This window comes from Macrosteles quadrilineatus, unplaced genomic scaffold (genome assembly GCF_028750875.1).
Source record: "Macrosteles quadrilineatus isolate MER2022 unplaced genomic scaffold, UCM_ALF_1.0 Scaffold_4__1_contigs__length_99947679, whole genome shotgun sequence".
NCBI classification, from domain to species: domain Eukaryota; kingdom Metazoa; phylum Arthropoda; class Insecta; order Hemiptera; family Cicadellidae; genus Macrosteles; species Macrosteles quadrilineatus.
The window spans coordinates 88,996,312-89,018,366 of NW_026542597.1; the positions used below are offsets into that span (position 1 = coordinate 88,996,312).

Consider the following 22,055-nt stretch of genomic DNA (forward strand, 5'->3'; position numbering starts at 1 on the left):
CTCTCAGGTCAGCTGTTCAAGATAGTATTGTCAGTTTGGTATGGAGTTGTCAACTGTTTACACCTGATTTATGAACGTAGCATCTATGTCCTTGAATGAATTGTTTTCGTTTAGTTTTGGTTGTCAAATTTTGTATTACTGTACTGCATCTGCATACTTGTAAATTAATAGTAACTGGAGACATCAATATTTTGGCAAGTATTGTAATTGCTAACAGTATACGTGACTTAATCTTCAACATTATGCTGCTTGTCAAGAATTACCGTATTAATAAGTACTCTCTAGATTACTGGAATGACCGTGTTGTATAATTTCATCAAATTATTTTCCTAATAGCTTAGGTTTGAGAATCACTTAGTCTGATAAGTTGTGATTAGCTTGTAAAGTACCTAATATAATATAGTTGTAATATAATAGGTACCTAACCTAATAGTTTTAAAATTGAGCTTTAACTTAGGCCTTCTTGAAGCTGATGGAAGCTAGCTCTTTAAGACTCTTGCCCCATCAATGACTTTGTAAAAACATTTCAAATTGATTCCTAATAGCCTACTGAGTGATTCATATTGAAATATAACTCTTTAATTTATTTATTAATGTCCCAAGTGATATTTACTTTAACATAGGCCTATTGTTTTATAGGGTGCTCAGTGCTTTATCATTAAGTTTAATCTTTCAGTTTTATTAGGGTACTTTGTGTCTTAAGTGATACATTTTTTAATGTAAAGTATTAGCCTAAGGCTACGGCCACAGGGGCGTTTTTTCACTCAAGAACGCAATGTGAAAAAACGCGAGAAATATGAGCAGCATTAAAACTAGGTATGTAACACGCAGTGTGTTTTCCCCCAGTAGCGGGCGCCTATTTGTTTCAATGCTACTCTAATTTTTCGCATGTTTTCACGCTGCGTTTGTGCGTGAAAAAAAACGCCCGTGTGGCCGCAGCCTAAGGGTGTGTTGCTAGCCTAGTGGTTGGCACCTCACACTTCGGGAGGGATGGGTTCAATTCTCGACAAATAAATCATACGGTGTTGGACCGCTTCCCCAAAAACCTTTTAAGTAACTTACATCTTTGAAAAGGCCACAGGCATAGACAATGAACAGAGGAACAACTCTAGAACTGGTTAGTAAGATTATGATAACATATTTATTTTCTAATGTTAATGAGTTGGTAGCGTGGTAATGACAGTAGTTTGTTTCTTGCAGGTTGTCTCTTCTAGTTAGAAGTGATGTTCAAAATTTACAGCTGTGTCTGAATACTTTGTAAAATTCCACAAATATGCCCAACCGCAATGTTGCTGATTATGTCAAAAGGAGGGAAATCAATGTAAGTGTTTACAACCCATTTTATTGCTTATTCAACCTATTTCATTTGCTGTCGTTTTAAAATCAGAACACACAATTCTAAATAGCTCTGGTGAATGATCAAAACTGAATCTAGCCCAGAAAAACTCTTCAAAATTAAATTTGGGCACGTCCATAAAACAACATTGCCTATAAATTAAGTTAACTTAGGCATAGCCTACCTACATTGTATTTTATTAGTTTCATTTTGTTTTTGCACTAATCACTGGAAGACTAATCTGTAAAGTATGAGTGCTGTGGCAATAGGCAAGGTCAGATCACTTAGGCCTAACCTAAGCTCACCAATCAACGTTTAAGTTAATAAATAATTAGGTCTAAGACCCATTTTTAAAATTTTTTTAAACAGTTAATATAGGTAATTGAACTACAAAAAGTTAGGAAAATGTTTGTCAAAACTGTGTATGGTTCTTTTGACTAAGGAGGGAGTGAGAGAACAACTTCAGCATAAGCTTCATGTGACCGACAGCTTCGTTCACCGTCTCGGCTTGGAGAAGGAGCTTGAAGGACACCAAGGATGTGTCAACTGCCTAGAGTGGAACTCAGAAGGCCGGTGAGCTAGAGACAATCATTTGCATTTCATTTAGTCAAACGATTTAATAAGCTAAATCAAATTTTGACACCCTGTTGTAGACTAGTTTAACTTCAGAAGATTACATTACATAGAAATGTACAGTATGAGGATTTAACTTTAAGCCTATAATGATTTTGAACAGCTTAATGATTGGCTTTTTGTTCCGGCAGATGTCAATTACAGTTATATCATATTTGCTTACCGAAACAGCTGTAGCACTAATTTATGATGGAGTGTCCTCACAATGCTTATGTTACACTTTTGTTAGGACTTGTTACTGTTACTATACAGGCAGCCTGCACTTTCTTCAGTTTAAGTAATTTTTCTTTAATCTTTTATTGTTATACTTTTACTTACTCATGTCCATTTTTAATAATTTCTTTGTACAGTTCATTTATTATTTATCAGAATAATAGGCTAGACAAAGGGTTAACTTAACAGATTGTGTAATTTAGATCACTATCCTGCAATCGTTTAGTGGCTGTACCTCATATAACGGTTTATATTAGACACTCTTCCATTACAATTGCGTAATTTCAGTGTAACTGCATACCCATGACAATAATTGGGCGAGTGTAAAGTTGTCACATTGTTCGCTGTGGCTTTTTTATTAGAGAAGTCAATGGGAGGAGGCTGTCACTATCCTACGATAGTTTGTATATAATGAGACTAGTTACTGTAGCTGCAAGATTAATGCATTGGGAAGTTTCCAAGTACAAGTGAATTGATAAATTGGGATTGTTTCGTTGACGAGGAGAAATCACTTAAGTTGGATATCTATTCAGTACATACCCAAAGCATTTATTAGTTGTAGGTTCCCTACACTTAGAGTAAAAACAATCACTGTGCCCAAGCCAACCAGTCAAAAGATATGTGGTTAGAATGTCTACTTCAATAGATCAATAGATAATTTTGCATTAATTTAAATTAGTTTTTATCACAAAAACTATTTTATTTTCTTGCCTGAGGTTTTTCTTAAATTATTCTCGATTCAACTGTTCATTTTCAGAATTTTGGCATCGGCCTCAGATGATTTTCAAGTCATTCTCTGGGATCCTTTCAGGCATCGGAAAATCCAAACCATTCAAACTATACATCATGGAAATATATTTTCTGTTAAGGTGAGTTTAGTGTTGCAAATTTTGAAGTGTAACATACTAAACTAAATTTTTACAACAGGGTAATTTATTACTAGCCTACTACATCAATGTAGATATTGTTGTACAGCAACACCCGAAATCCACTAGGCCTATGTCAAAGAGTAACATATGAAAACTCTATGCAAGAATAACACTGCGGTTGACAACTTTGGCTGTTTTGTGCTGTAACTGGGAAATCACGCTTTGAAATACTATTGTGGCGTCGGAGTAATCAGTAGCCTGCCCATTCCCATTGTTAATATAGTAGACTGTCAGGTCCGAACACCTGATAACACATTTGCTGGGGTTGTGTGATACTTGGTCGTGGTCAGTTGTGGTAACAGCTACCGGTAATGCGCTTAATGGATGGTAAGGTGAAAACGTTTGAATTTAGTTTCATCCAAATGAGAGGCATATTATAGCATGTACTGCATCCCAGTCGTTTTGGACGTAGTTTTCCAAGAACCCAACAGATAGCAGCACTTAACAAAACTGTCAATATTTTTCTGCCATTCTCATGAATATTGTAGTTTTTATAAAACAGCAGTAATTGATTTGGGTCATCCAAGACTTTTGAAATCCAAACTTCCCAAATTACAAAATGTCTCCTGAATTTGGATTTCTAGGTGCTTTCAATAAAAAAAATACATGGTGAAGATAAACATAACATTCCCTGGCTTTTAAAAGGTTTTCAGATATTTCAGATAATTTTTTTTAGACCAATTTTGTTTTTCCGCAGTTCTTACCAGGCACCAATGACAATACGCTGGTCACAGGAGCGGGTGACTTTCAGGTGCACACGATAGACGTTACGCTGAAGGAAACGACTCAGGTGTGTGCATGCGCAACAGGCCGAGTCAAGCGGTTGGCGACTGCGCCTCAAGTGCCCTTCCTGTTCTGGAGCGCTTCTGAAGATGGAGCCGTCAGGTAATCGATTTCTGAAATTTCTGCATGCTTATGACTAGAGTTAGAGTGAAGTAATTGATAGACAATCTTTAAATTGAACATAATGTCTTAGTTCTAAAATATTTCAATGAGAAGTTAGAATTTTGCTGGACACTGGACACAAACAATGTAGGCTAACTATAGATTTAGCACAGTTTAAACAGGAACATTTTCACACTGAAAACATACTTTGAAAGCTTAAAAAAGTGGTTTGTACTATAGAAAAATAACTTTTTTACATTGGCATGTTTGAGTATTTTTTGTATGAGCTTTGAAATAATCAAATAATCAATGTTTTTACAAGAAAAAAATACACTTTTTAGAGGGGGAATTGAAATTTTAGAGCGAGGCCTTAGAAACCCAGTATAATTACACGGTTCATACTTTTTAACGATTTCAGAAAACATTTTTTTCTTCACTAATTGGCATTTTTCCGTATTTTACATTTTCTTTGAATAACGTACAATATTTCTTACAGGCAGTATGACATGCGCAGTCCACACTCGTGTTCTGGAGACGTGACTAACGTTTTGGTATACCTGAGGACACATCTCGGACACTTTGCGGAGGCGAAATGTCTCGCTGTTAATCCGCTGCGGCCAGAAATTCTGGCCGTGGGTGCCAACGACCCCTATGTCAGGCTGTACGACCGCAGAATGATCCGGCTTACCAAGGTACACTAGCCATCCAAAATTATTTATGACAGTATTATTGTAATCAACAATGTTTTTCTTTCTGTTTTTGAGCTAGTTACAACTGTTCAAGTGAATACATTTTGTGTTTGCTGGATTTACATTAGACTTAAAGTTTTGTATTGTTTGAAAATTGTATTTAAGTTGTTTTTATTACTAGAAAAATGTACAGTAGAACGTCGATTATCCGAAGCCCGGTCATGCGAACCGTCGGTTAACCGAAACAAGGAAGAAAGAAGCAAAAATCAATAAAATTGCGCGCAAATCACGACTGGCCGTAGTGCTACGCCACCGCACGGCTGCTAAGTGGTTAAAGTCTAGTCTAAATATAGCTCAAAGGTCTGACCCTCCCCCTTCCCCCCAAACCCCTACTTCATTCTCTGTTATTATGCCCGCTCACTTCAAGGTCATTGCACAACCCCTCCCTCCCTTCTATTGTTTTCCATTGCCAGTCAGTCGGCGACTGCTTTGAGTTGACCTATTCTGTTGTAATAGCTAAATAAATGGGTTAGGACAACTACCTCTTGCTTATTTCTACACTGTAAAAATATTTGTATTACTGTAGAATCTACAGTAGTAAAAATTATCCAGTATTTTATGTAAACACAAGTTACATTTTAACAAATATTAATTTTTTACCAATTTAAACCAAACTCGACTTGAAACTGCCGAGTTAAAAAATAAGCTCCAGTTTCAAAGCCGTAGTCGACTCGAACTCGAAATCTCGAGTACTCGCACATCGGCACGACGCGAAATCGGCAAATCGCCGCCCGCCGCTATCCCTTCCCGTCATTTCCCGTTCCCCGTATTTTTCCCGTCAATGACCGATTATCCGAAAAATCAGTTATTCGAACACCCCCAATCCCCAATTAATTCGGATAATCGACGTTCTACTGTATTCCTATTTATAAAAAAAACAACTTAAAAGTGCAATGGCAGGAAAAACATTTTAAATAATCACGAGTGATATGAAGACAAAATAGTATACCTGTCGTTTGACCACTAAAGGATGTGCAAAGCAGAAAAAATATTGATTAAGTAAGAACGCCTTCGCAAAGGAAACGCAACAACGCACTCCTGTATTGCGAGTATTGCATTGATTTTCTGCAGGCGTTTTTCGTATATGGATACTGATTCCCTCATGAATCAAATTGTTTTTTGACCACCAATGAATCGAATCGCAATTAATTGCATCAAATCAAATCAGAATTTTGATGCATTTTTTATGCATCGCACACCCCTACCACAAATAATGTACGAATCAGGAACAATCTATTACCCGATCAGCTGATTGACACAATCCATCATTTCCCACTACTTCAGAGATCAACAATTCTTTACTGGGCTGGTACAGCATAGTTGTGTAACAGATACTACCAAAATGCTAATTAAATGTAAACATTTCAAGTCCTTCATGTTATTTCTTTTTTTGTGTGTCATTTTAACGTACATTTAAAACATTCTTACTGTACTGTACAGAGTCTATATCAGTTGTTAATATTTATTGACTTTTGCTCCGCAGATATACTTGTCCGAGAGTCTCCACAGTCAGAGAGCTCGACTGAACGTTCCTCCGTCCCAACCATTGGAGCTAGAGGACAACTTGCCCCGGGAGTGTGTGCAGTACTTCGTGGCAGGTCGGATTACAACTATTACTATGGAAAACTATAAATATAATGCTATTAATGTTTTTGGTTCGTTCATGGACCACAGTTTTTATTCGTAGAGAAAATTTATTTAAGTGGCGTTTTTGTAGCGGCACGATTAACCATTAGTGTGCTTCGTACTTTGCGGTTGCCGAATCCACCTTTGAAACCAAAAAATTCCTTTGAAACCAATAAGAATGCTTTAGCAACTCGGAGCATGATTAACTTCCAACTGAGCAGCAGTTGAAAACAGTCAGTTGTGAACAACGCTGAAAAACTAGGCTACTGTTTACATATAACTAGTTTGAGTAGTTCACTGTTGATGAAAACTGTTTATTTATTGACTGTGTGTCTGAGTTTGAAGTTATGTTTCATTCTGTTTTTTGGACAAAGTACAGAAAAACTTATTTTTAACCAAAAGTGTTCATTTAATTGTCCTTCATCGTCTATCGGGTGTTAATTGGTTAGAATACTAAAAATATCCTCATGGCTCCTAGATTCAAACTGTTCCCTGCAGGGTTTTCAAACTTTGGACTGTAAATCTAGGGGTATGTCCATACCTTCATCCATCGCTTCCTCCTTTGAAAATCGACAAAAATAGTCAGTTACTTTTCAGATACACAGCAGAACACTACAGTACTGAAGAACTGCAAATTTGCGGATTTTAAAACACTTTTCGTGCTTCATCCTATTTTAACCACTATTGTTTTTAACCCTTCTGCATTCTTAACTTTATGTAATCTTTTAGCTCGTGAAGATGGAGGAAAACACACCTTTAACATAATTTATTTACCCATTGAGCTCCAAATCATAATTTTATCATTATTATTTTCAGGTCACATACCAGTGAAACAAAAAGACTTACAGAAGAAGTTCCGAAATTTAGCCGCAACTTACGTCACCTTTGGCTCCAAAGGGACGGATCTCCTTCTCAACCTTGGTGGTGAACAGATCTACTTGTTTGACATCACTCGTAAACAAAAGCCAAAGGCTTTCGACCTGCCCAAACAATCTTTCTCTAAAGGTGAAAAAGGTTTGATAAATTTTAGTTAAAATGTCTGTTTATTTTCTTAAGTTTGAAATTAAGTTAGGAAAACAACTGTAGATAATGCTATTATTTGAGTAGCCCACACAAAAGTTTTTAATTGATCTGTTATTTGGCGATTAATGATTGCTATTTAAAGGCAGTTTTGTAACTCTCTTTTGAAGGCAACATTCCAAACTAGATCTTCTTACATTGAAGCATGAACTAGAAAGTACACTCAACCAAAATTTAGGAACTAATCAAAACTTTCTTTTTAACCTAAGTGTTAATACTTCCATAATGCAATTTAATATTTTTGTGATAAAAGTTTTAAGTAAATCTGTCCATTATGATTGCATTTTGTATCCTATTCTGTATGTATTTCTGTATGTATGTTAACTGGCTGGGTAGCTGAGAGGTTATAGGGCTAGCCTAGTAATCAAAAGATTGCCGGTTCGATCCTGAGAAAAGTCAGTAGCTTTTTGATGGTTCGAAACTGGACCCAGCTGTTCCTGATCATTGGGCTTTAAATAAATGATCCTGACTAATGAAACCGCTGATCTTAGTAACAAAGCTTCACAATCACAAGTCATCACACACCAACACCATTCTACACTCATCCTTCACACATATTTGGGTTCAAATACGCACCTAAGTGGTGTCCCCATCTCAATGATTGATAATTGATAATAAGAACTTAATGCTTACGCGTTTTTTTTTAGATCATGGCAGCACGTCAAACGGATACAGCAACGGATACCATCCTGGCACAAACGGTTATTCTACATCAAGTTCTAAAAAGGACGACAGCAAACTTAAACTCCCAGACCACGTGGAAGCTATGAAACTTACGGTGAGCGTTTGGCTGTGTGTTTTGAAGTGTTGGTTTGGTTATAGTAAACTATGGTATATGGATCTCTTCAATAATTCTTTGTAATTTTTTGGATTGATTTGAGCTCAATTTCAACTGCTCCAGCCTTCTGTCCAAATATTTGACACAGTGTATTGACTGCTATTTTATTATTATATAATTTTACGTTATTCTATCATATGTCTAAACATTCACTTTTCAGTGTTCACTAGATGCAGGTAACCTTCCCTGCAACCTACCTGCCTACTGACCTTAAAACGCTGCTTTAGAGTTGAAATTCACCAACGCCTATTATTTTGTTTTTGTTTTTTTGTTTGCAGGCAAACATGCTGTTTGAGAAGGAAGAGTATGGGCCGGCCATCAGAGTTTACAATGAAGCTATTCAGCACTACGCTAGCAGTCCAGTGTTGTACGGGAACAGAGCAGCTGCATACATGAAGAGGGATTGGTGTGTACATAGGCTGTATTGCTTGGTTAAGTTAAGGGCTTTGGGGTTAGGGGTGAAAGACTTGATTGGCCAATTGCTAGGAATGCCACATGCTATATATATATTTGTTATTGCGACTCTTAGCATTAATGTCAGTGATGAAGAGAATTAAGCTTGATATTCAACTAGATGATGAACCTGTGCGTTGAAAACCAATCATCGCCTGATAAAAGACTGAATCATTCAGATAACAAGTATTTAACCAATATTTTTATCTGAACCAGACGCTAACAATGTATATTTGTTACAAAGTATACTATCAGACATTCCTTACATTGCCTAAAATGAACACTGGAAAAGAAAATAAGAGTTCATTATAGACTTTGCCTATTCATTCTATAGAATGCCCATTGACACAGCAGGCAAATTATTAAATACCCACTTATAGGACATTTTTAGACTTTTGTGCACCGTTTGGCATATAATTATCTAATCTAAAAAAAATTAACCTGACCATACACTCACTCACACTCACTCCCATGGCCATTTATGCCCAAGGCGGGATTTGGCCGCACCAACAACTGCTTTCCATCTCTCTCGATCTTCTGCCTCTTCCACTTCTGCCCCCACTTCTCTGACGTCCTTGGAAACACTATCCCACCATCTCTTCTTGGGCCTTCCTAATGGTCGTTTCATTACTGACCATACACAATATATTTAATTTTTCTAAAGGACTTTTTAGACTTTTAATGCCTTTTTGGCACTAGCCCATGTAATGTAAAATTAACTCAAATCACCAACCTAACCTAACCTAACCATCAAGCTTCAGGCAATGCATAGAATCGCTACAGTCATTCTATAGAATGCCTCCGTTATACACTTTGCCGCTAACATTACACCAGTAAAAGATTACCAACACATTACAAGTCTGTTACAATAATAGGCCTAATATTGTGCTCTACTCATTGGGTTGTGCTTGTTATGGTGTTACTATTGTACTTGTTATACATGAGTTTTATCAGTTATATTTTGCGTTGTAGGGATGGAGATATGTACGCGGCACTAAGGGATTGCCACACAACTCTACATCTCGACTGTAACCACGTCAAGGCCTTCTTTAGGTTGGTACTAGTTTACTGGTGATTTCCAATTTCCAAATTGTAAACAAAAACAAAGACACTATTTTGGTTTTAATTCACATCCTGTACATCCTTTTGCTGAAGTAACCTAGGTTCATTTTATAAAGTTATAAATTAGCTATAAATATTAAAGTGTCTACAGGTCCTAATTTTTAAGTATCCCTTCCAGATAAGTCCGTAAATTTTCAGTTAGATTTTATGTCCCTAAAAAGTGAAAAGTCGCAGAATTGTATACATAGGGGAAATTAACATCACATTTTTATATAGAGGGAATTGATTGTCATCTTGTGTTATTTGTAGAATGATTTTTGGAGCAACTTATTTTGTCTATGTTTACAGTAGTAAAACATGTCTCACACTGCTTACTCTAACAAAACTTATCATAATTTGCAATGTAAAAAAAAAATTATAAAACAATTAAAGTAGGTAATTAATATGAATATTTCCATGTAAAGAATTAATTAAATAAGAAAGCCTTCACAAAGGAAACACAACCTCAACGCACTCCTGTATTGCGGTATTGCATTGACTTTCTGCAGGCGTTTTTAACTTTTTTTTCTTTTATATCATCTTGAAAAATCTCTATCAAAATAAAATCTTGTCTCGGAGAACAAGATTTAAAATTCCCAAAAATTTTGATACTTGTCCATCCCTAGTCTTTTTTTCTAAAAGTTTAAATTTCATAATTGACAAGTTGAGGGTTCACTGTTATCAACATTATTGTTACAATATTAATTGATAATCTCAATCGATAATGGTAATCATCATTAAAGACACCCGTACAGTCTTATGTGTGTCAGCCACTATGTTTTTCACACTAGGTACCCAAAAAATGAAGAATCATTCAGGATTGTATAAATCTTGTTTTGACTACTCTACAGTTCTCTGTGTTTCTTTTGTGATTTTCCAACTTAGGCTGGGTTTGTAAACACGCAATGTATCTAACAAACTCATACAACACTGTATAAAAGTGGTTTCAACATCAAATTTTATCGACAGATTAGCGAGATGTCTGAATGAGCTTCATTGGACGGACGAAGCGAAGCAGTGTCTCGAGATGTTCAAACAGAGGTTTCCCAACCACGTCAACAGTCACGCCTGCAGAGCGCTGGAGAAGGACATCTTCATGGCGACCATGTCCTCGTCTCCAGAGGGCTCGGAGGAAGGTGAGACAGCTTAGCAAAGTTACGTACAAAGTTAAGTCAGATAACGCAGTAAATAAACATCCTACATCCAATTATTCTAAAATCCTTAATTTTTCCCCCTATAGTAAGTGGAGATCGTACTGCTTTTGTCAGCAATTTTCCAGTTTCAGTTTTGGGAGGATATATCCGTTTTGGTTGCTCCAGAACCCAAAAAGGTGGTCGTAGAAGTGATGTCTGTGTGTGTGTGTGTGGATGTTTATAGAGTTACAGACCACGTCCGTGGTCTGGATTTTATGAAATTTTGTATGTCGGTAGTAATCCATAATATCTCCAGGTTTTTCCATGTTTCAGAAATTTTATTTCAGCAGTTATTTCCCATTAAAATATTGGAAAAACTGAATTGTTTAAAAATGCCCGTAACAATTTGTATAAATAAAAATTTTGATATTTTACAGTCTGTTTACCTCCAACAAAATGGTACGCCCCTCCATTGCTATAAAAATTACGGTTCAAAATGTATTGTAACTGTTGTGATTTTCCCCATAAAATATAGTTACTCCCACCCCCCTTACCTATGATAACGGTTGTGGCAAGATAATGGGAGAAAATATGTGTCAGATTGCTGATACCGTTAAATTAAATTTCCAGATTCAGACGACTTGGAGATGGCGAAGGACGGAGATCTTGGTTTGGACGGTATTCTCAGTCGCATCTCGTCACAAGAGCGACATTGGCGAGAAGGTTCGTACGATTATGACAAACGATTCTACGGCCACTGCAACACCACCACCGACATCAAGGAGGCTAATTTCTTTGGCAGGTCAGTCTATTCATTTCAATTAGTTTATTTACGGTGTAAACAAGTTTACAATATGATGACTTAATTTATTTAGTACAATCATTTTTGCAATTGACAAGATTATATACATTTAAGCAAAGTGCAGTTACATTATGGCAAACAAGAATTTATTGTTGTATTTTTTAATCAAGACATTTTAGGATAGTGGGCCTACCTGGATGAAAAAGTGTCTACTCCAGCCAAAGAAATACAAAAATTCCCCATTGAAATAAGTTTTAGCCATAGAAAATTCAAGTTAGGAACAACAGTAAGAGGATAGTTGTTTGAAATAGCCTAGTTGAGGTTTTTCCAACTTAAGCCAATCTTCGTTTCAGAAATTCTGTCAGTGACAGTGAACTATTCTGATTTATGTGTGTGTGTAAAAAATGTTTTCTGTCATATTGTGTTGGAGTGGAGTCTTTTCCTTTCCGGTAAACCTGTGTTACATAGTTAATCATTTCTTTTAGCCGATTTATGAATATTTTAATGTTCAAAAATTCTCCAGATCATTCAAAATAAATCTTACGATAATTTTGAAAAAAAATCTTAATCCATGTATAAGGTTTTTGGAGGGAAAAGCTTCTTTCTTCTGCAGAAGTCCCTTGAGGCCGTAATATAAAGTTTGTTGTGTTGTGGACTTTCTTTGTGCTTTCATCTACCTGGAACTCTTTTCTTAGGTACTTTGTCTGTGTACCCTCACTTCTTCCTTAATTTTAACCTTAATATTTGCCTTTCCAGTGAAGGACAATACATCATAGCTGGGTCAGACGATGGTTCAGTGTATTTCTGGGACCGGCGGACGACCAACAACGTGAGGATACTGCGAGGCGATAGCTCCATAGTGAACTGTCTACAACCGCACCCTACGTACTGTCTGTTGGCCAGTAGTGGTATTGATCCGCTCGTAAGGCTGTGGTCCCCACTACCTGAGGTATGGTCATTCACTAATCTTTGCCGTAAAATATACATTCTGGTATATCACTGACCACACAACCCTTACAAAGAGATAAATCAATATTCTTTACCAGATCCATCCCCATAATTCCTACACACTGCTTAGCTAAAAACCCAATTAGGTTTAGGCACAGAAAAGTAAGATACAGAGGAAACACTCAATGACACACTTAAGTGGTGTCTAGCAAGCCTAACACCATTGTTGGATATAGTATACAAACATTTGATTTAAATAATCTATGGTTTATATTTTTTATTGTCTTTTCCAGCTGCTATGAAAATATGAACTTTAATAATTTTAACACATATGATTTTTGGGATGAATTGTTATGTTGTAATAACAGAAATAATAGTTTGGTAGCATTTTACTATGATTGAGTAACTTTTCTTTTGTGAATAATTAAATTATTTTCTGCCCAGTATCGAGTCCCTTTTTCTCTCCATTTTTGACTTTTAACATTTGGCGACCGTGACAGGACTGTATGAGTTCTTAACCAGATAGTCACTATTGAGATAATGGAAAGAAATAGGAAACTAAGAAAAACCTTCAGAACAGCATTTACCAGAATTTATAATGGGATAAATGAGGAGCTATGCAAATATGAGCAAGACCTACACAATATACAGGGTAAATCGAGCTCTCTGGAAGGTAAGATAGAAGAACTAAAAACTTTGGACAGGGAAATTTTAGATTTCTTACTTGATTCTGAAGCAGATGAAGAAGAGTTAAATGAAGAAGTTAGGCTAGCAGATGAATATGTAGAGAAGTTTAATCGAATTAGTTTAGCTGTACAGAGTAGATTGATTAGGCCTGGGTCTACTTCACCTAATTCCAATGGGTCTGTAATGAGTAAATCTGCTGCTGTTAGGACTAAGCTGAGGCTACCTACTATTGAATTCACAAAGTTTAGCGGGGATTTGAAGGATTGGCTACCTTTTTGGGCACAATTCAAAAGAATAGATGATGACGAGAATATTGATGATATTGATAAATATCATTATCTTGTGCAGGCTACTTTAGCTAATTCTAGGGCTCGTCAGCTGGTCGAAAGATATCCTGCTACCACTGAGAACTATTCAAAAGCTTTGCAAAGTCTTAAAAGTCGTTTTGGTAGAGATGACCTTCTCATAGAAGTGTATATTAGAGAGCTTTTGAAGTTAGTGCTGAATAATTTAAACAGTAAGGTAGAAGTTTCTTGCATTTACGATAAACTGGAAACCCAACTAAGAGCATTGGAGACATTAGGAGTAACAACTGACAAATGTTCTGCTATGTTATATCCTCTTATAGAGTCTTGTTTGCCTGAGGAACTGTTGAGAGCTTGGCAGCGTCACTCCGGCTATGAAGTTGATGCTGAACTTAAGGATAGACTTGATGGTTTGATGAAGTTTCTGCAAAAGGAGGTTGCTAACGAGGAAAGGATTACTCTAGCCGCATCTGGTTTTGAAAATAGTAAGCAACCTAACCTACAGCCTAAAGTAAGTAAATCTACTGTATTTCGACCTAAGACTAGTTACGCCAGACATACTGAAATGATGCCGACAGCTGCTGGTTTAGTTAACCCAACGAAGTCTGATAAGTTAAATACTAAATACGTTAAATGTATGTTTTGTGGTTCCAACCATTTAGCTGAAAACTGTAAAGACAGTAAATTGACAGCAGACGAGAAGGTGAAAATCGTTGTAAAAAATGGTTGTTGTTTTACTTGCTTGAAGTATGGTCATAGGAGTGCGCAATGTAAAATTAGAGTAAAATGTCCCATCTGTGGAAAGAGGCACACCGCTGTTATGTGTAGGGCGTCTGCTGCAGAAGGAAGTTCATTGAGTGAACAACCAGGCAAAGAAAGTTCTCTAGCAAACAATGTTCACACAGAAGTGTTTTTACAAACCTTTTTAGTAAAAATTAGAAACCAAAATCGAGAGCGAACAGCACGTGCTTTAATAGATACGGGATCACAACGATCTTATATTTTGAAAAATACAGCAAAGGAATTTGGCTACGACATAGTCAGAAAGGAGAAGCTAGTTCATGCTTTATTTGGTGGTACTAGTACTGAAAAAATTGAACATGAGTGTTATAAGGTTAGACTAAGTGACTTAAATAACAGTTATGCCTGTAATTTTGACGTTCTTGATCAAGATATAATTTGTAACGATGTTACAACAGTTAAGCCTGGTCCTTGGTCCATTGAGCTTGGAACACTGGGAATTAATGTAAAAGATGGAGACGGGCCTATTGAAGTTCTAATAGGTGCAGACGTTGCCGGGAAACTTTACACTGAGAAACGATATCTGCTTTCCAACGGGTTAGTTGCAATGCACACTTTGTTGGGCTGGACTTTAATGGGAAGAACTACAGTTGAAGGGAATGACAAGTCCAGTTCTATGGCAGTAACTTCTTTACTGTCCCCTGTTGATAATAAATCCATTTCAGATTTGTGGAGTTTGGATGTTTTAGGAATCAAGGATCCAGTGGAGGTAAAGAGTGAATCTTCAGTTAAAAGTAGAACAATGGAACATTTTGTAGAATCTGTTTCAGTGGAAAATGATGGCAGATATCAGGTCAAATTGCCATGGGTTGATGATCACCCGCCGTTACCTACTAATTTAAAAGTAGCACAGAAGAGACTCGGTAATCTTACAAATAAATTTATTTCTAGTGGATATCTTAGTTCATATCAACAGGTGTTGTCTGACTGGGAGGAATTAGGTATCATAGAGAAGGTTAACGATGCTGATTTGGAAATTGGTCACTACCTACCGCATCGACATGTGATAAAAGAAAACAGTCTTACCACAAAATTGAGACCTGTTTTTGATGCATCCGTCAAAGAAAAGAATCAGCCCTCGTTGAACGATTGTCTAGAAAAAGGTGACAACCTAATTGAATTGATTCCGTCCATATTGAATCGTTTTAGACTACACAGATATGGAGTTGTTGCTGACATCGAGAAGGCTTTTCTACAGATTGGTGTACATAGAGACGATAGAGATTTTCTTCGTTTTTTGTGGATTAATAAAGATGGTCAATTGGTTGTTTACAGACACGCTAGAGTGGTCTTTGGAGTTACCTGTAGCCCATTTATGCTAAGTGCAGTAATAAAACTTCATTTAGAAAAAACTTTAGACTTGATAGATTCTGGATCGTTAAACTACTCAAGAAAAGTAGTAGAGACACTGTCGAGAAGTTTCTATGTAGATAATTGTATGGCAAGTTTTGATGACTTTTCAGATTTGAATCAATTTGTAGATCAAGCGACTTCTGTAATGAAAGATGCTAGATTCTGTCTTCGGAGTTGGGAGTACACAGAAATTCAGAGTTTCAAAAATGATTCTACTTTGACACCTATCTTAGGTTTAAATTGGAACAAAAATACTGACATGATTGAGTTGAATTTTGAAAACTTTGAGTTTAAAGAGCCTGAAATTGTCACAAAGAGATCTATTTTGTCTTTTGCTCACAAGTTGTTTGACCCCATAGGTATAACTTGTCCTGCTACACTCTTGCCTAAGATATTGCTGCAGAAAACGTGGGAAAGTAAAATTGGATGGGATGACAAGGTTTCAGAAGAGTTGAAACTTTTGTTTTTAGATTGGGCAAAGCAACTTGAGGTTTTTTCAAATTTTAAAATTCCAAGATATTTTGGGAATGAAATCGGAGGGAATATTTCTTGGACAGTTCACTGTTTTGGTGATGCAAGCCAGGACGCTTATGCGGCTGCGGTTTTCCTGAGGGGTGAATCTAATGGACTTGTCACAGTTCAATTAGTTCAAGCGAAGAGTAGAGTTGCACCTGTCAAGAAGATGACAATTCCTCGACTGGAGTTACTGGCGGCTAACATTGGCGCTCATCTAACTGACAACGTTTTAAAGAGTTTGGGATTTGAAAATGTCAAAACATTTTATTGGACCGACTCAACCACAGTTTTGTCATGGATTCGTCGAGAAGATTACTGGGGAGTGTTTGTTTGGAACCGAGTAAAGGAAATAAGATCCCTTAGTAGCATCGAATCATGGAATCATGTTCCACGCCATATGAATCCAGCTGATTTGCCGTCACGTGGATGTTCTCCTAAGCAGCTAGTGGAGTCGAAATGGTGGGAAAGACTTATAAGACTATTGAAACAGCTTCTTCGCAGAGTCTTAGGAAGAGCTAGTTTGACTTATGAAGAATTTTTTACCGTTTTGTGCAGTTGTGAATCTGTCATAAATAATAGACCCTTGACTTACATTTCAGAAGACAGCCATGACATGGAAGTTTTGACGCCAGCTATGTTTTCGAATGGTACAAAGGAGTATGGAGTTATTGATTTGGACCAGATCAACTACACAAATTTGTCTCGACGTTGGAACTTTAAATTAAAATTAAAAGAAGATCTTGAAAAAAGATTTAGAAGTGAATACTTAAGTCAATTGGTGTTGCATTCGAAGAAGAAGAGATCTCGTCAAGTACAAATTGGAGAAATTGTTTTTCTTGGAAGAGACAATACCAAACGGATGGACTGGCCTTTGGCGAAGATTGAGAAGATACTTCCTGGAAAAGATGGCAACATACGTCTTGTGGAAATGAAAACATCAAAAGGAACAGTGCTGAGACCCATACAACATGTGTTTCCACTTGAATTGGTCCAGCAGAAAGACAGTCAAGATGGTAATGAAACATTCGAAATGGAAGATGAACAAGTAGCTGAAGGTGTTGATCGTGAACATGATCAACCTGTTTACACACAAAGAGGAAGACAAATTAGACCACCACGAAGATACCTGAAGCGATAATTAATATTTTGACTTTACAAGTTAAAAGGTGGGAGAATGTTGGATATAGTATACAAACATTTGATTTAAATAATCTATGGTTTATATTTTTTATTGTCTTTTCCAGCTGCTATGAAAATATGAACTTTAATAATTTTAACACATATGATTTTTGGGATGAATTGTTATGTTGTAATAACAGAAATAATAGTTTGGTAGCATTTTACTATGATTGAGTAACTTTTCTTTTGTGAATAATTAAATTATTTTCTGCCCAGTATCGAGTCCTTTTTCTCTCCATTTTTGACTTTTAACACCATGCTCGCCGTAATCTACGCTCACGATGGAGGAGGACCTATTAGATTCTGTTAAGTGCTCACCGCTAAGGCTCTTCCTTGCTTCTCATAAGTATATTTCCGGCACAACATACTAGAGTTGAAAGCACACGGTTGTCCCATAAGCGAGTTTCCTTATTTCACTATAGAGCGACGCACAAGTCCAATCTAATCTTATTCAAAGTGTTTTTGTTGCGGTCACATTTATCTTCAAACACTACAATATATGTCATTTCGTTGTTGAATTTGTAGCTGATTTGACGATTTTAATTATATTTAGCTGTGAACATATTGTGCTAGTATTGAGATAGTCATAGCTGTGGTGTTTACCTAAGGGAGTTTCTAGGGCTACAAACACAAAGTAATAAAATTTGAACCATCCAAAATTGAGGGATCGTTGACTCCTGGAAATTTAATTGGAAACAGACCCACCTAATGTGATTGCAACTGAAATCAGATATTGTGTCTAATAGTGAACAATTGATTTTAATGAGCATTATTAGACGGATTGCTCGACTCCACTTCTGATTTTAACCCCCAATAATGCATTTGTTAACAGTTGTTGATTAATTTAGTTAGACAGTAAACAAATGGGGGCCTATGGGTCTTTCATCTGAGAAGTATTATTCAAATATCTCCCTATAAAAAAATTGAAAATCTAACTCAACTAAGTTTTTTCTTTCGCCAGAATCAAGAGAACACCCACGAGGTACGTGACAAAGACGCAGCCGCCTCATCAAACCAGCGTCGTATGAAAGCGGATCCCTTTGACGTGGTGCTTATGGGCATGGGGTATCAGAGAGTGGGCAGCGGGGAAGAGAGCGGGGACGAAGCCAGCGGCCCCACTTACAACTGCCATACCAGTTAGTCCCGGCGCAGTCAGTAGCGCCAGCGTAGGTCATAAGCGTATGTGAACCACCACTGTATTTTTCACTACTTGGACTAATAGTCAAGTCTTGGTTCACTGCCATAAGTTACCATGGTATATTTTTTTCCTTGATTGTGTAAGATTGAAAGACTGGATATATTGTGGTAGTATTAGGCTACAAAAATATTGTGTAATTTTTTGTGAGATAGATTTAAAATAATTGCTATTGAGGTTTCTTTGATTGAACATTTCAGTTTTCACAAAAGATTTCTGTATTAGTAACTTAAGAGAATGTTCCTGGCAAGTGTAATTTTTAAATCGCAAGACTGGATATGTTTTGGTGAAGTTCAGCTACTAAATAGTGTGTATATTTCCTGAGGTAAAAGAGGAAATTTATTATTGAGGTTATTTTTCTTAGGTGATTGAACCTTTGATTTCAGAAAATATTTATTCATTGTTGTAATTGATTTAGCACAAAGAAAATTGTAAATCAAAAGGTAATTAATTATTTAGTTTTTGTGTTGCAAAATGAATTCTTAGTTATTTAGGCCTTTTAAAATGGATGCAAATAAATATAACAGCTTGGATTTACTGTTGTTCATTATGCTTGTTAAAAATTAATCAAATAAAAAAATAAGTCTTAAAACAAGTACACTATTCCCAGTTTAATTTGATTGATTTGAATTAATTTTTTAAATTTTATTCATGAAATTTTCTCCAGCTTGGATTATGTACTGTTTCCATTTTTCAAATCATTCTTAGGATAAACACCACAATATGGTTGGGAATGTATAGCCTATATAATATTTTATATCGTAAAATAAATCTGAGTTAGTATATCCTATCAAAGAACTTCTTCATTTAAAATTTTCTAAAAGGGTTTTTCGGATATTAAGTCTTTCAGATTCTACCCTTTGTATAGCCTAACTCAGAACTATAAAAATTAAAGCAGTAGGGTTAGAATTATAGGGTTAAAATATAGAAAAGTATTTTAGTTAAAGCAAGAGGGTAAATTATCAGATGTTTCTAACCTTTCCATAGTTCTGGGCAATTGTCTATTCTAGAAAAGTGTGAAATCAGTACTAGACTATCGGCGTCAGGCGGAAATCTTCTTTACTTTCTGAACAGCCTAGGTATTTTGTGTTAATGATGATACAATAGCTGTTTTTTGAGAACTGAGTATTTTAGTGTCAGCTGTGATTTTGGTAAATCAGAAAAAATACTTCTAGGCACCTATCTATTTGTTCACTCTATAGTTCTAGTTGTCAAAAAGGGGTTTATTAGTTTCGAATTGCACTGAAATCCATGTGCAAATATCACTGTCTGTAGCAACCATTGAAAGTTAATCATTCTTCATGGTTTTGTTTTGTTGGTGTGGGTTTCTTACCATTATTTTGTAAATGTCTAAAAACTGTTACTTAAATACCGATTTAGAATCCAAGCAATTGTAAATAGCTTGTACCGAATTAGGTTAAAGAAACATATAATTTTATTGTATATTTTTGAGCCATGTCAGTAAAGAATCTAAATGTTTTATTATTGTAAATATGTTAAATCAGTAAAAGATTTGTTATTTGTAAGTTTACTGTGTATTTTTCTTTTCATAACTTTTGCTCACAAATTGTATTGATCAGTACTAAATTTTTCTTTGATTTATGACAATAATATCTAAATCCTTGAGAAAAATCGGATTTTGACACTGTCCTAGGCCTATAAGAAATAATAAGCCACCCTTCTTCAGCTCAAGAAAATGCATAAACTATATCTAGGACAAAATCGTCATGACAAAAAAACCACTTGTTGGTATATCAAAAAAAGACCTCAGTATGGAGTAATATCTAACAGTTTTGTTGTTCTGTCCCCCTTTTTGGGGAATTGAATACTTCAAAAATATGATTTTGGTACATTTCAAAATCTTTCAATCATGATAACGAGGAAAATTTTTAAGTAATTAGTTTTCCCAAAATGCAATGTATACATGTTACAGATTTTTAAAACCTATCTAGGCCTAAGTAAAACATATGTTAGTGCCTAGCTGAGTAATTAAATGTTTATTTTCAGTAAGGTGTTCAAAATCAAAACATCTAGTAAATCCATGTGCCACTTAAAATTAAACAATAGTTGCCATAACTTGAAACTAATGATTAGTTGTGAATTGACCATATATTGACTCTTCGTCGTAATAATCAAAGTCCTTCTAAATTGTGTTTTAGCTTAACTGTTCACTTATCTTGTCTTAGGCCTACTGCATCAGTAAAGGCTATACTTTTACGTTGCTTGGGAAATCTGCACATTATGCACATAAGCTGGAAACGTCTTTTACACTCCTCAGTGTATTATTAATTCTATTCTTCAGCTATCGTCAATGCTACACTACTAACTTTGAGCACTACTTTCCTTCTTTTGAAAATGACTTAAGTTAACTGACAATAAATCTCGTTGAACGCTACTTTGAACTACCATTCAGGACGGAACCTGTAAACTAAAGTAAATACAAAGAAGAATAATTAGAAGTACAAAGGATTAACTTAATGGATACATTTCAAAACCGCTAAACCTCACATACAAGATAAGTTAACTACTGCTGTATAAACAAAACATGAATACAATAATATCTATTTCTACAAATCAAAGCTAGAAAACATGTATGTGGTTATTTACGTTGCATAGGGCGAATCACATGCAGTACTTGTGTGAGCGCAAACGTCATTCGTAAGTTTGCCTTCCGAAATTTTCAAAGTTGAATCCAAATAATTGGGACTCTATTAAGTCTTACTGTAAAATCATTTGAAATATTTACTTAAGATATATTGTCTAGGTTTGACCTTTGAAATTCTACCCATCCCTCCCAAAGGTTGTAGAGATAAGAAGAATGTACTAATTTCAATATAGGTACCTTGATAATATTATTTTGTGTATATGTACAATTTATTGTTAGTTGTAGCAACGGTATTTCTCACTTTTGTGTTGATAATGTTGAATATTGTGTATAGAAATGTAGCTATATAATTTTATAGTAAAATTTCATAATTTTCCATTTGTTTATTTTATTCCTGGTTCTTTGAAGGAAAAGTGTAAATATACGAGGGCCATTTTTACGTATAAATCCTTCAGTCATCTAGCGATGAATGTCGTCATCGGATATGTTTCTTGTAGTAAAAAACGTATCACTGACCTTATTCCGCAGGAGATTCGATAATTTAAAAACTTGTAAAATACACAGCGATGCATACACATCTGCTACAGAGCTGCCAATTGTGTCGTTCTGTTCTCAAATGATGTCAGTAAGCTGCAAAGAACCTTGTGGCATACAAGTGAACTATGGATTTATACACAAAAACAGCTCT

General features: G+C 35.8%; 1 protein-coding gene across 2 annotated transcripts; it reads left to right on the plus strand.

Moving 5' to 3' along the window:
- Positions 1-107: 107 nt before the first annotated feature.
- Positions 108-21,728, plus strand: LOC128992437 (WD and tetratricopeptide repeats protein 1-like). Of its 2 annotated transcripts, none has more exons than XM_054416010.1 (15): positions 108-194; positions 1,201-1,321; positions 1,779-1,909; positions 2,940-3,051; positions 3,809-3,996; positions 4,493-4,688; positions 6,229-6,343; positions 7,188-7,385; positions 8,099-8,229; positions 8,568-8,695; positions 9,715-9,795; positions 10,813-10,979; positions 11,607-11,778; positions 12,535-12,727; positions 18,529-21,728. In XM_054416010.1, the coding sequence occupies exons 2-15, from the start codon at positions 1,274-1,276 to the stop codon at positions 18,706-18,708; spliced, it is 2,040 nt and encodes a 679-aa protein (XP_054271985.1). In that variant the 5' UTR covers positions 108-194; positions 1,201-1,273; the 3' UTR covers positions 18,709-21,728. The 2 variants fall into 2 exon arrangements, with proteins under 2 accessions (XP_054271985.1, XP_054271986.1); XM_054416011.1 differs by having other exon boundaries at positions 7,188-7,376.
- The last annotated feature ends 327 nt before the right edge of the window (positions 21,729-22,055 follow it).

What these genes read in the sequence shown, in the direction of transcription:
- LOC128992437 (XM_054416010.1), top strand. Translation starts at nt 1,274, where the DNA reads ATGCCCAACCGCAATGTTGCTGATTATGTCAAAAGGAGGGAAATCAAT. An exon ending in TCTGAAGATGGAGCCGTCAG is followed by an intron (nt 3,997 to 4,492) that starts GTAATCGATTTC and finishes TATTTCTTACAG; the next exon opens with GCAGTATGACATGCGCAGTC. An exon ending in TCCAGAGGGCTCGGAGGAAG is followed by an intron (nt 10,980 to 11,606) that starts GTGAGACAGCTT and finishes TTAAATTTCCAG; the next exon opens with ATTCAGACGACTTGGAGATG.